Here is a 14,007-nt window from a genome sequence, read left to right as displayed (position 1 = left end):
TCCACTTCTGTGTCTGGTTGCTGCAGTCACTGTGGGGCTTCTTTTTAACTCTTAATCTTAGCCTGCTTTTATATAGATTAGGAATAAGTTATAAAATGTACTTTTTGTTCTGTGTGCGGTTGGCACATGCACTGAGGGTGCAGGAGGCTCTAGATGAACACACCTGAAGTGAGTTCAGCCTGGACACCTGAGCAGCCCCTGAAGCTTGAGGACTGCTGGCATGGACTGTGGACTCATACCTTTACTCGTACATTCTATTGCCAGGCTACCTAATGATAAAATTGGATCAGAACTTAGTATTTTCCTGTCTAAAGCCTGCTGAGGAATACTGCTATGTGTGAGTGGGGTATTCTTGTTTTTCTGCTCTGAGAGTTAAAAAAAATTCATCATTGTGTAAACACTGTGAAAGAAAAATTAGCTATCCCATCTGCTTTCCTCTGACTAACATTTCTTCCATCACATGTTTAACACTAAGCCTCTCTGATGGAATTAAAAATAGATGGCTACAGAGGAGCCCACATCTATTAATTGACATTCAGTCTTTGAAACTTACAACCATAAAATCACTGGAGTAACAGACCCAACCAGGCTTTCATGAGAGTGAGATTTTTGATAAAGGCACCAGTTGCACTCTTTCAGTATTTTACCATTTTGGCAAAATTCTATTGGGAAGTTCAAATGTAAAGAGAAATTGATGAGTCTTAGAAAAACTGGAAAAGAGAAAAGGGTTCATTTTAATCCCTCAGGAAAGTGATAAGATGAAGGTTTCATTTTTTTCTGAGGCTCATACCAGCCCATCATTGCAGTATCTGATCACCTTGGAGTCACTGTTACAGTGACAGTGAATAATTGATCTGTTTGTTTGACAGCATGATACAAAAGTGGAAAAAGAAAACCATTCCACTCTGACCTTGTCACAGCCTAAAGGGTTGTCTAGCTTGTGGGATCACAGCTGTGGGTCTGTAGGACATGGTGTGGAGGCTTTATCCTTTAAATCTTGACTTGTAGTCTTGTAGTGGAAATTTTTTTAGTAATTAAGACAGAAATAAAAGAGAGATGATCTTTCAGGGTCACAGTGGGGGACAGGACACAGACAGCTTTAATGCTTGAGTGATAACTAGACTTGCACTGGAATGTCATGCATATAATTTATTTTTTTTAATAAAAATTCAATCGTTTCTAGCAGGATTTCAAATGCATGCAAACTCTTGAACAGCAAACCCAAACTGTGGCATAGTTTTATGATTCTAGGGAACTGAAGAAACTCCATAACCACATAAACTCACTTAAGCAAATTTGCATTTAAAATGTTCTCTTTTCAGTTTTACTGAGATGATGGTTGAAACAGAATATGTTTGCAAAACAAATCAACATGAGATCATAACTATGATTCCTTAAAATTTTAAAATTCCTGTCTTATTGTAGAAGCACTGGGGCATTTCTCTCACTATAAACTCATGAACTACTCAGTATCACATAGGGTTGCAAAATGTATTGGATTTCTTTTTTCTTATAGATGCTTATCATTAAGCCCAGTATTTTATTTGAGACTGATGAATGAGTAAAACAATAAAGCTGTGAAAATTGCATCAAAAGAGAGAGAACTGTTGACAAAAAGAGTGTGATTCTGAGCTGAAAAGGCCAATTCTTCTGTTAAGTATGGTTACATGACAGTCAGAGCTGAGGCTATCAAAGGAATGCATGTATTGATATAATGATGTGTCTTTGTTCTACAACTAATGTCGTGTTAATGATAAAAACCACTGCCCTTCTGACTCCTGTGTTATTAACCATGTCTTCTGCCAGTGTTCCTTTGATGCACACAAGTACAGAAGCCAAGCCATTGTCTGGAGAGTGTTAGTTAATACACATATGGTGAAAAATATAGTGTGTGTTCAGAACACAACTTATTCCATTGTAACATTAAGTTGAAATATAAAGTGTTGACTAAATGTCATCGTTTTGGTAACCAACTCTTCCCGAGCTAATTTCCTGTGAATACTGCTACAATTTTAAGCAATGTTTCAACTCAAAAAATTGTAATCCCATTTTAATTAATGTCATGAACACTCATGAACAAAAATGAAAGCAACAAATAAATGAAAAAAAGTCAGGAATTAATCATACTTTGAAGTTACATGGGAGGAAGGAAAAAATCACAGCACATCCTAACGAAGCACCTCTTCCATATCTATAAAAATGATGATTAGAGAAATACACCTCAGAATCAATGAAGTAACTGCTAACTCAAGATAGTTTTTAGTTACAAGAGATACTTCATTGCACTGTGCCTTTCCTGTTCATATCAGTAGGATTAGTTTCAAAAGTCAGGTCTTCAGGCCTATGGAGAACTGTCACCCCTGGTTATATTTTCTCACAATTGGAGGCAACATGCCAGGGAAACACTTGCATTTGCATATTCAGATTTAGAATGTGACTATCCCTTTGGCACTTCTGGCTTTCTACTTTTGGGAACATCATGTTATGGGTTTCCCAAGATATGGGCTTGGCAGCTGTGCATCCAAACTGGAAGAGAGTTGTCTCCATTTCCCTTCCTCCTTCCCCTTACCAAGTGCAAGAGCTGTTTTCACTGCTTATAAGATACTCCTTTTAAGATATTCCTGTGAGTTGCTTAACCAGGGTGACACTGTTAATTGCTGGTATGTGCAAGCTGATGCAACCTAGTTTAGATCACAATGAAATGAAAACATTATTGAATCATTTCAAGTTGTATGAGTTTGAATTACTTTTTTTTCCAGAGGCTGGTAGCTGGCAGTCAATCTGCAATATCTCTTTTAGTGAGTTTATTGTCATCTGCATATTTGCAATTGTAACTGCTTTTTGCACTTCCTTAATACCTACGAGACATAATTTCTTTTGTGCTTTCTGTGCAATTGCGATATTACAGGTTACATAAAATTGGCTTTTTAATTTCATTTGCGTCTGCAATGCAGAAAATCATGGTGGAAGGATTTATTATTGAGAGGAGTTGGGGGGGTGGGGGGTGGTTGAGGGTTTCCAAGATTGGAATAAATTTGCTATAGTTAAAAACTATAGCATACTCCTTATACACTGTAAGAAAAATATTGCTGTCACTGGTGCTTTGTAGAGTGTCCAGATGTTCTCTTGGTATCTGAATGTATCCTTTATGAATAGTTAGCAACTCATTTTTATTTTGAGATGGAAACTCAGCTAAGCCTCCCTCTGTCAGAGATGTGGTGGGTCTCCAGCACAGGAAGGACATTGACTCGTTGGAGTGAGTTTGGAGGAGGCCAGCAGGATGATTAGGGGGTGCAGCACCTCTCCTATGCAGAAAGACTGAAAGAATTGGGATTGTTCAGGCTGGAGAAGAGAAGGCTTTGGGGTGGCCTACTTGTGACCTTCCAGTACCCGAAAGGAGCCTACAGGAAGGATGGAGATAGACTTTACAAGAGCACATTCAGGAAAAAAACAAGGGGGAATGGCTTCAAGCAAAGAGAGTAGATTTAGATTGGATGTTAGGAAGAAATTCTTTATTGTGAGGTTGGTGAGGCACTTGAACAGATTGCACAGAGAATTTGTAGATACCTCCTTCCTGGAAGTGTTGAAGGCCAGATTAGATGGAGTTCTGAGCAACATGGTCCAGTGGAAGGTGTTGAAACTAGAAGGACTTTGAAGTTCCTTCCAACGCAAGCCATTACATGGGTCTATGATCTTCAGCACCAACCAGAAAGTCCATTGTATTTAGCACCTGCTGAAGTTTTCCTTCCCCGTGCTGGCCAGTGAGCAGTGAGATGATGCTGCATTGTTGAGGAAACAACTTTTTCAAAGCAAAGTGTTCTGTTTTGCCAAGAAAAGATGCAATTAAATAACAAAATGCCTTGTCTGTACTTGTCGTTTCTTAGTAAGCAAGGCTGGTGATTTTTTGGTTGAGAGAGGGCAATGCTACGTTCAAACCATTTAATTTTAGTTAATCAGCTCAGCTATTGAGTTGCCTTTGAAGCAACCTGTTTTTCTCCCTCAAGGGTCAGGAATCTTGAGCTCTTAACTTCACGTACTCTGAATTACATTTAAATTAGATAAGGTGTGCAAGTCATTCAATTTCATCTTTTTTTGTACAGATTCTCTGTCATAAGCAGGTAGCTATTAATCTGTGCTCTTTGTAGATCTGGTCTTTTAGCTGATCAGGGTTCTTTGATCTGCCCTTTCTCAACTGTTAGCTTTGTTAGTACAGCAGATTTCCTTAGGTCTTCATTACATCCTGATGGCTGGCTGTGTGCTTTATGGGGATTCTTCTGGGCCCTACTAGCTCATATCTATCTTCTCCCTTTCTCGCTATGTTTTGTGAACGCTTTAGAGATTATGAAAGTAATACTTGAAGGACAGACACAATGTACAGGTGAAATCACACGGTTGTTACACTTGCTGACTTTTCAGTGATGATAAGATATAAAATTTTGATTTTTAAAAAATAAACATTAGAAAGATGTATTTTTAAGGCCCTAGATAATGTTAAGCAATTCTAATTTTTATTAGAAATAAAAAATTGTATTAGTAGTGTTGTCAGATCCTCATGGTTTAAATTTGGATTTTTTACACTAATCAACAAAATACCTCTGTTTTGGAAAGGAGATCCTATGTTTTTTATATATGCGTTTGTCTGTATTTGCAGTTCAGTGTACTCAAAAAGGTTGCTTTTGTCTGGATCTGGAGTCTTTCATGTTATTGTAGAGGTGAGACAGGAAAAATATAGGCAATATCTCTCCAATGATGCTTTGATATTAATTCTTTGGCTGTTTGAATAATTGTTGCCAGAGTAGTATTTCTCTTTTTACTACATTCTTTTCGTTGTAGTCTGTGAAGTCTGTGCTCCTGAATTTAGTGTTTTAAGCTGTGTTGTTGTCTCACTTTTATGAGCATGATAATTATTGTTACACTTGAAGATCGTGTTCTTGGCTATTTAAAATATCTGTGTGCAAAGAAGCATGATCATAGGTGTCAGGAAACCCTTTCTTTCCTGGACCATTCCGTGGTCCCTGCTGCAGCATAGCAAAGAAAACAGAAGTCATGGATGAACCCAGCTGTCTCATTTTCCTCAAATTATCTGGTATACACAACTTCAAGCACCTTTGTCATTATCTTAATCAGATTTTCAACATCAATTTCTGTTTATTTTCATTAAAGAGACCTAGCTCTTCCAACATACTCTGTGGTCTGATTTATGCTTCAAGTACCTGAAGGAAATGTTGCATATGGAGAAAATAAACAAAAAAATTAGTTATCAAAGCTTATTTTCTTCTTGGAGCATTTTAAATTCAGGCTTTCAGTCAGTCCAGTGTAGTGTTTTAAACCAGTGTCCAAAGTGACAGTTTAAAACAGTTTAAAAAAGTTTTTGTGGATAAACATGCTGGTTTAATACATAAAGACAAATAGTCCTGTGTACTTTCTTCACTTGCTAAGTTTTATGTTTATTTACATATTTTCTTTAAAATTAGAATTTCATTTCATTTTCTAATTATTCTTCTTAATACTGCTTCTCATGGAAGTTTTTGTGGAAAGACTGGTTTGTCTACCTCTTGAACTTAGGCAAGTGGTCAAATGTAGAAATCTACATTTGAACTATTTACTGGAGTGGAATAACCAGTTTTATGTGCATTTCATCCTAAAATAGTGTTGAGGACTACATTCAGAGCAGGTAGCTCTGTGTGCAGGTTCAGTGTCTGGGGATAGAAACTCAGAGGCAAGGCAGGAACCCACAGCCCCCAGACTGCTCCTCTTGGACTGTGAGGATATAAAATCACAGGGCATCCTTTGCTCAGGGTCCCTCCTCAGAGGTACCAGGTCAAAAAGCTTCTTTTTTTTTTTTTTTAATGCACCAAGTTTAAATTATTTAAAGGAATCCAGGATGGACAGGGATCCAGGGCAGAGATGATTTCCATGCCCTGTTGCAATACAAAAAGGTGGAACTCTATCTAATGTCTAATGCAAATAATAGTTTTCAATCCCATAGATACTCTAATTTTCAGATTCTTTCAGGAGGCAATAAACAAAGAGGCTTCTGGTTCAGGCTCTTCCTCACCTACAGCTTCTTGTTTATTTTGTCTGTAAATGCTTCCACTCATCTCCACTGATAGGTCTCATCTCCACCTTAGGTCTGTCTTTCCACGGTGTAGTTTCATTGCCTGCATCTGCCACCACTCATTTTTCAAATGGTGTTAATGTGAAGCTGACCTGATTTCTGACATCTGGCTGTTGCCCAAAACATTATGAACAACCAGGAAAAAGACCAAAATCTTGTTAATTTGTGCTTTATGCTGCTTGGCAGCATCATAATCACACTCAATTCTTGAAATTGTGTGTAAATTCTGAATGTATCATTGCACACTGTATGTTTGTTTGGTATTGGGGTGCCTCTTGGTATATCAAAAAACTGGGAAGGAGATATTTAAATGGAAGAAAAATACTGTACCTGAAATCTGTGTTAGGCTTCTATACTCACATGAAAAAGTAAATGAAGCAAAAGCAGCAGAATGCTTGGAAACATTGCACATGTATCTCAGTTTGTTCATAAAAGAAATATTCTCAGAGCTATACTTGTAAAGTGCCTGGAAAAGCTAGTGGGAATTTATAATATAGATTATTTTAAATAATAATTTCTTTAAGTCAGCAGGATTTTATGTGATAGCCCTGACCTGTTCAGGACCTCAAAAGTGCTGTACAGTGAGAGGGATTGCTTAGAAGCTGATCCAACAGAGTAGCATTAAATCCCCAAGGAATTACCACTATCTATGCCTGTTCCATTGATATCTTCAAGAGCAAGCTGTATTTTTTAAGCACTATCTTATCTAGAAGGATAAACACTTAAAAGAAAAAATCAAGCTAAGAACAGTTCAACCGAAATGCTTCCAGACTTCAGATATCAATATATCTGTACACATATTTTCTCTTGAGGGGACAGACTATGAAAAAATTGTGTTAGCAGTGTTAGCCATATTTCCTGGGCTTGTAGAATGAGGCTATAGTTATAAATGAGGTACCAGTTGCTCCTTTTTGTTTTCTTCCAGTCATACAAAATACTTGTGTTCTAGAGGCCAGGCAGAACAGAATGGTGCCCAGGGGCTGCATTCTGCACTCACCCAAGGGCACATTTCCTTCTCCTTACCCTGCTTCCAGGTGATCAGAGGGCAAGCTGGCCCTCTGGAGGAAAATGGATGTGCTGGTGCATACCTTCAGGGAAATGAGGGAAATATGCATTACTGCAAAATAAGTGATTCACTGTCTTGTTGTTTTTGGGGTTTTTTTTGTTTTTTTTTTTTTTTCCTATGCAGAAATCTGAGGAGTGAAAGAGGAACAGATTTTGAATAGGTGTCACCTGGCCTTTATGGGGCAATCAAAGTTGTATGAGGCTGTAGAGAGTTATTTAGGCATGGCTTTGGCTTTGCAGTCTGCTGTAGTCATACAGTAAGAATGAGACTAGAGGACACAAAGATTTTAAATTCTAGCAAGTATGATTCACTGTGTTTTGAATGTGTTTCTTAGTTTTGTCTTTAACAGAACTCTGATAGTCTCTGTGATCCTTGTGAGATTTCTCTTCCACAAGATCTGTGAGATTTCTGAGACCTGTATAGGCTCCTCAGATGTGCTCGAGTTCCGTCTGACCTGGATCTCTCAGGTCGTCTCTTCTCCAAGCACCGTGTGCACAGTTTAGCATCAGTCTAAACACACCTTCCTAAACCATACTTGTCTTTTTGCAGGGCAGTGTGTACATGTGTGTGAACTGCTGTCTCTTCCTTCCTCGCAGCCTGGAGAAGAGAGATTAGCGCTCTAGCTGGGGACAGGTCTGGTAACTGGTTCATTATAGGAGCAGGATTTCAGGGAGCACAGGAAAACACTGTTGGTGTCTTTGGTTATTAATTTATTCTTTCTTTTATTTTTCTCCTTCACTCCCTCACCCCTCCCCTCCCTTCTCCTTTCCCATGCCAGTCATCAATAAAATGACTTGGAATTGAACCTGGAACATAAGTAACAGAGTTCACACTTCATTAGACAGAACAAAAGAGTAGCCAGCATGATTTCCTCAGACCTAGTTTGAAAACCAATCAATATAACGCTGTCCAGGGTAACCCAAAAAAATGTGTCTTGGATTCCATATTTGTGCAATGATCTTATAGTTTCATATTTTTATACAATATGGAATTTCAAAAAAGAACAATTAGGTGCTGGAGCATTTTCAAAGAAGGAAAATAAAGCTGGCAAAGAATCTGAAGAACAAGTCCAATGACGGAGCTGTAGTTGTTTAGCTTAGGTATTTGAAGGGAGGTTATAGCCAGGTGGGATACAGCTCTTGTGCCATGTCTCAAGTGAAAGGATGTGAGGAAATGACCTGAAGTTGCCACTCCTGAGGAGGTCCAGATTAGATATTAGTAGAATTAGAAGTTAGTAGAATTCTTTTCGCTGAAAGAATGGTTAGGCATTGGAATGAGTTGCCCAGGAAGGTGGTGGAGTTGCTGTCTGGGGAGGCGCTCAAGAAGAGGTGTCTGGCTTTGGCATTTCAGGATATGGCTGAGGGGTGCTTGTGGTGGTCACAGGTTGCTGATGGCCAGACTAGATGATTTTGAAGGTGTCTTTTAACCTTGATGATTCCGTGCTTCTGTGAAACGAGCAGTTTCTCTGTTTTCTGCACTTGGAATAAAAGTAAAACCAAAAAACAAATAACAAACTTCTTGTCTGAGAAGACTTTACATGGAGGAAAGTCTGACAATTAGGAAGAAAAGGAAAGGTAATATTTTTTTCTTTCTTGAATAGGAACAATTCAGACAGTTCCTTTTTAGAGTCTTTTTATTAAGTAAATTTTTAATCATGCAATGCATGTCTGAATTATTTCTGTGCCTTGGTAAAGCAGAAAGGCTCGATCTCGAGATTTTTTAATGGATATGTGAACTCAAACTCTGCTTCTGTGATCACTGTTCTGAATCTTCATTCCTTATAATAAGCATCTCCTACAAGAATATTGTAGGTATTTTATAGTGTAAATGTAAGATTTTATTTTAACTGTGGTGATTTTATTGAAATATTTGTAAAGGGATTAATCAAAGAATAATTAGGAAGTTCAGTTAGTTTGATACAGGTAAATAAATATTTTTGAATCTTATTTTCTCTTTAAAATGCTCACTTAATAAGGTATATTAATACCTATGTTAATAGGTATAAGCTTACCTTGTTATGTCATGTAACAATACTATGCAGACTGCAAGGTCTGTCTTTCTACGTATTAGGTTTTAAGGAATAGATCCTTGCAGGTTTTGCATGTAGATTTCACTGTGCAGTGTTAGGAAGTTCCCAATAGCTCAGAAGAAGTGCTCCCATGGATGAATTTTGTACAGGTCAACAGAAATACCAGGGAGCTATGTTAATATAGATTGCTTATAAGTGGTTTTTGTTACTTCTTTATACTTTTTTTTTTGTTTTGGCCTGGAGACTCTCATCATCAAACATATAATATTTATGCGTAGTGTGTGTACATACATCTGTACAAATATTGCTCAAAGGGAGATTTTTTTTTTTATTTCTGAGAGCAGGATTGTCATCATTTTCTAGTAAGTAAGTTTCACCTGTCTGAAATCTTCATCATAGAATCAAAAAAACCTGGGAAAGGTTCTGCCCTGGTTTATTCAATGTTTTAACAAATTAAGTTTGTTCAGTGAGTATCTTTGATTTTTTTTCCAGCAGCTTTCCATACCATTTTTTATAAAATCTGACTTTCTTCTATGTTCCCTGTCCTTATTTTGGATGTGGCCTTGAAATTAGAGTTGTACTGCTCATATCATAACTGGGTGCACGATTTCCTGCTTTACCAGAGCTTTGACTGGGGACTAGCTAAGGAGGTTTGGATTTTTGTGATGTTGGTGCTTAGGAAAATATGTTCTTTCTCCTATGACCTGGATAGCAAGATTGCTTGTCCAGTGTAAGTAACTAGTTGAAAATGCAGTTGCTTCATGTTTGAAGGTTAGGAATACCAGTGTTGGGATTAATGAATTTTGATCTAATTCTTATAGGTAATTTAGAGAATTAGGTAAAATTCCATTTAATTTTATTGCTTCCACAGAAACTTGAAATTATAGTCTCATAAATCCTTTGTCACTATTTCCATCTGGTTGTGAAAGGCAGGTCAGTTTGCTGCATGTGTGCCATTATTTGTGATTATTGTCACATGTAGTCTTGGGAACTCCCGGAGGTGTAGCTTGGCTGAGTATGTCCTAGAAAGAGGGCGTTTCATAGGTAATGTATTTTCTGAAAATGTTTTCAGAAGCGTCACAGCCTCAGAAAAGGCTTTTCTATGTGGAAATCCAAAAGAAAGATGAAAAGGAGACTGGAAGCATAGTTTTAAGTCCATCAGTAGGATGCAGCTGGAGGATCTCTCCCCCTGCATGTGGTTTACAGCAGATAGTAACCAAAGTGCTCCTCCCAAGCAAGAATATATGCATGTTCTAGAGATTAATATTCAGAATTTTCTCTCTCTTTTAACCCTGTTTTCTCCTCTGCTAAACTTTAATTTTCTCCTCCGTTAAACATTTTCCAAAGGAGAAAGCCCAAACTGTAATAGGAAGTGTCATAAATATTAATTCAAATATGTTGTAGTTACTAAGGTACGAAATACTAAGCTGATTCTATACCATTAGATGCATTCCTGACTAGAATAAATATTTAATCAACATGCATGAATGGGAATTGCTGCACTACTTACAATGCAAAAACTCTTTCATAGATTTTTTTGTACCTGCAATGATTGCCAGTAATATCCTCATGACAATGTGATGCATTTGACTCAACATACATTGTTTGAAGAAATACTATTTTAGAATCCATGCACCCATTTGATATTTTTAATTGAATATTTTTATTACTTTTCTTACACTTGGCATTGTGGATAGGAAATTACTATGGCTATAAGGAAATAGCCTTACAGTACTGAAGTATCAGGGGGTCACTCATTCCCAACTATGTTAAGTTTCCCAGGGGTCAAAATACTGGACTTAAACCCCATCAGCTGCTAGAATTGAATTCAACAGAATTAATTTTATACTTTTTGTCACTATGTCTTTTGTGGGTCTTCCTCAGTTTTACAAGGGGAAAGAGGGGGAAAATTGTTTACAATTTTGAAAAATTATGATAAAGTTACTCAGAGAATATTGCTGTTAACAGTGAACAGCAAGAATAAATTAGTTAATAGAGCTCAGATGCAGCAGTCAAAAGTATACAGTAGATCTACCCTTTTAAACATAACTGCAAAATTTTCAGAAAAATCATATATCAGACATATGCAAATTAAATGTGAAAAAAATTATTCCAAAAGCATTTGTTTCAACATTTTTTAGTAGTTGTATGTGTGTGTATAGATATATATACACACATACACACAGAGGTGTAATTTATGAACCACTGAACCATGATTAAATAAAGATGCTGAATGGGTAAAATTTATAATGTGTGTGTTTACTTGTGCTGAAGTATTGTTCATTTAAAACATAGCCATGCTGAAATAATATGTATTGTGTTTTCCTTAAAAAATTCTGGAACAGTTCTGGTATAAATACATCTGAACATGATACATGAATTAACATCAAGTTGCTTTGCATGGAAATTATCTTTTCCAAAGTAGCTGCTCTGTATGAAGTGAAATACCTTTTAAGTAAAGAGAATAGTATTATAAAAATGTTTTCCAATATTTAAGGCTGTAAATCTAAAGGGAAATCTGACAGAAACAAGTTAAGAACTTGTCAGCATACAGGGAGTTTTTCTTAAAATTCAAGATTTTTTTTATATGACTACATAATTTGCCTTTAAAAGACTGAAAGTTTAAAAGTATATCCAGTATTTAAAACTGTCACAAATAAAAATGTGAGGATCATTGCAAATATGTGATTTGAAGATAAATGGACATGAAGACCTGCCTGAGGCTGTTGTTAAATATATTGATAATGTGTGCATTTTTTTTTACTGCAAAAGTAAGCTGTAATACCCAGTCAGGCTTAACTTCCTCAAATTATAGTAGTAAATTCATTGTAAAACACATCTCGCAGTAAGTTGTGTTTTCCATATCTTAAAAATGCTTGAATCCAGGTATTTTATGCTGTATTTTTGCCTGCTTTAAATACCAGGTTTACTCTATTGAATTGGTAAATAATCACAGAAAAAAATCCTAGGTCAGTATTTACTTTGAGAAATTATTAAGCTCAACTATAATTAGCATGAACATTGTATGTATTGTTACATATGCTCTCAGCAGTGGAAAGAAATTGCTTAAAGGTTTAGTCTAGAAATACTGGGTCTTTTACATCCAGAATTTTCAAAAATGACTGCTGTTAATTTCTTCTGAAGTAAATTTTGAAATCTGAAGAAATACTGCCTGGTCAGATTGCCTACTAATCAGTGTCTGTCTAAAGAAAATTACTGTTTATTTGGCTCTGCAGAAATAAATCTGAAAGTAATAAAAAGGAGGAAAAATAGCATTCAGTGCTGAAATACATTCTTCAGAAGCTGAAGGGACTTCCAGATTTTTTAAAGGCAGATATCTTCTTTCCTGCTATTTTTATACCCTTATGATTGTTTGATGCAAGAAGGAAGTCTGAGCATGAAAAAATTATCAATTTAACAGGTAAATTGTGCCTAATAATTTAATAGGTTTGTTTATGTTGATGTTTTTCCATAAGACATTTAATATGAGGGAGAAGGTCCTAATTTCTTCAAACCTCACAAAGAGATAAAATTCTTGGTTTGTGTAGAGACCTCAGGTAGAAGTCAGCCATGGAGCTGGGTTTATTTCTCCCTGGGTATTGGGCTGTCCAGTGCTTGAGAGACCATTTCTGTGAACACAGTGCAGAACACCAAAGTGATCTATCTACCACTTGCTTGTTCTCAGTACCTCATGAGCCAGGAGATGTAACAATACCTTCAATTTCATTATGTGAATTTCAGTTGAGCCGCATCAGTGTTCTCTTGGATAAGCTTGTTTGAATGATCACGTTCATCTGTCAGTATGGTGTAATTTAAATAAACTGTAGTGCTGTACAAAATTCTGTTCCATTCAGCAGAATCTCTGTTGCCCCCTTTTGCAGATGACGGTTGCTGCTGGTACGAGCATTGAGAATAACATTCAAAGGACCATATCCTGCCCTAATGTATGTTCAAAATATCTTGGTTTTTTGCATAATTTAAATGTGAAGCCTCCTTATGTGAATTTGATATTTTGTTGCCCATATTTTTGTGCATTTCGAGGTTACTTCACATTATGTATTTTGGGGTCAATGAATATTGTACTACAAGTGAGGTCTCAGCCTGTCAAAATTCCCAAATTGCTGTAATTTCTTTCTATATAGTTTGATGGTGTAGCTAAATAAAGATGATAATAATATATTCATAGTACCTTCTGCATTTACCTTGCTTCCCAGCCAGCTCAATGCTCCTGTCAGTTGAAATCAGTAGAACAGCAATAGACAAAATGAGGAAAGCAATGAGAGGCTATATTTATTCTACTTAACCTTGTCCTAAATTGCATTTTGATATGAAGATGTGTAATAATAAATGTGGAAGGAAGGTAATTTCATTTCCATTACTTAGGCAAATGTATACTATGACTTAAAATAGAAGGAGGGAGGAGTTACTGCTTATGAAAGGTAGAATTAGTGATATATCTGGTTAAGAAAAGAAGCAAATTATTCACTTGTAGTATAATAAGTCATTTGTCTTTTTAGATCAAAAATATTTAGATAATGGAAATTCATTGGGACAAAATTGAACTCTTATACATTATTGGGGAAAGATTAATGAAAATTGAGATGAACTCTTGAGAAAAGACTGTGGCTCTGACTGTTATAGAAGCTATTTTTTATTATGTAATGTGTTTACTAATTTATTTTTCAACTAAAGATTCACATATTTATAGGGGAACTGGCAGATGGAATTCTGAATAAATACTTCCATCCCGTTAAGTTCTTTGAAGATATAGAAAATAATCAAAGAGCAAGCACA

At 36.3% G+C, this 14,007-nt stretch overlaps 1 protein-coding gene across 10 annotated transcripts in view; it reads left to right on the top strand.

The window, feature by feature from the left end:
• Positions 1–14,007, top strand: part of PPFIA2 (PTPRF interacting protein alpha 2) — a 289,129-nt gene that overhangs the window by 134,838 nt on the left and 140,284 nt on the right. For 5 of the 10 annotated variants that reach the window (XM_054279101.1, XM_054279090.1, XM_054279120.1 and 2 more), the window contains one exon: positions 13,095–13,157. The exons of the other annotated variants lie outside the window; for them this stretch is intronic. In XM_054279101.1, coding sequence (XP_054135076.1) covers positions 13,095–13,157 — 63 coding nt within the window. The remainder of the gene's footprint in view (positions 1–13,094; positions 13,158–14,007) is intronic. 10 annotated transcript variants of the gene reach the window in all.

Source organism: Melozone crissalis, unplaced genomic scaffold (assembly GCF_028551555.1).
Source record: "Melozone crissalis strain CALT ecotype California unplaced genomic scaffold, PUWL_Pcris_2 ptg000004l_1, whole genome shotgun sequence".
Taxonomy (NCBI): domain Eukaryota; kingdom Metazoa; phylum Chordata; class Aves; order Passeriformes; family Passerellidae; genus Melozone; species Melozone crissalis.
Note: the sequence above shows the minus strand (reverse complement) of the source record. Positions and strands in the feature narration are given on the sequence as shown.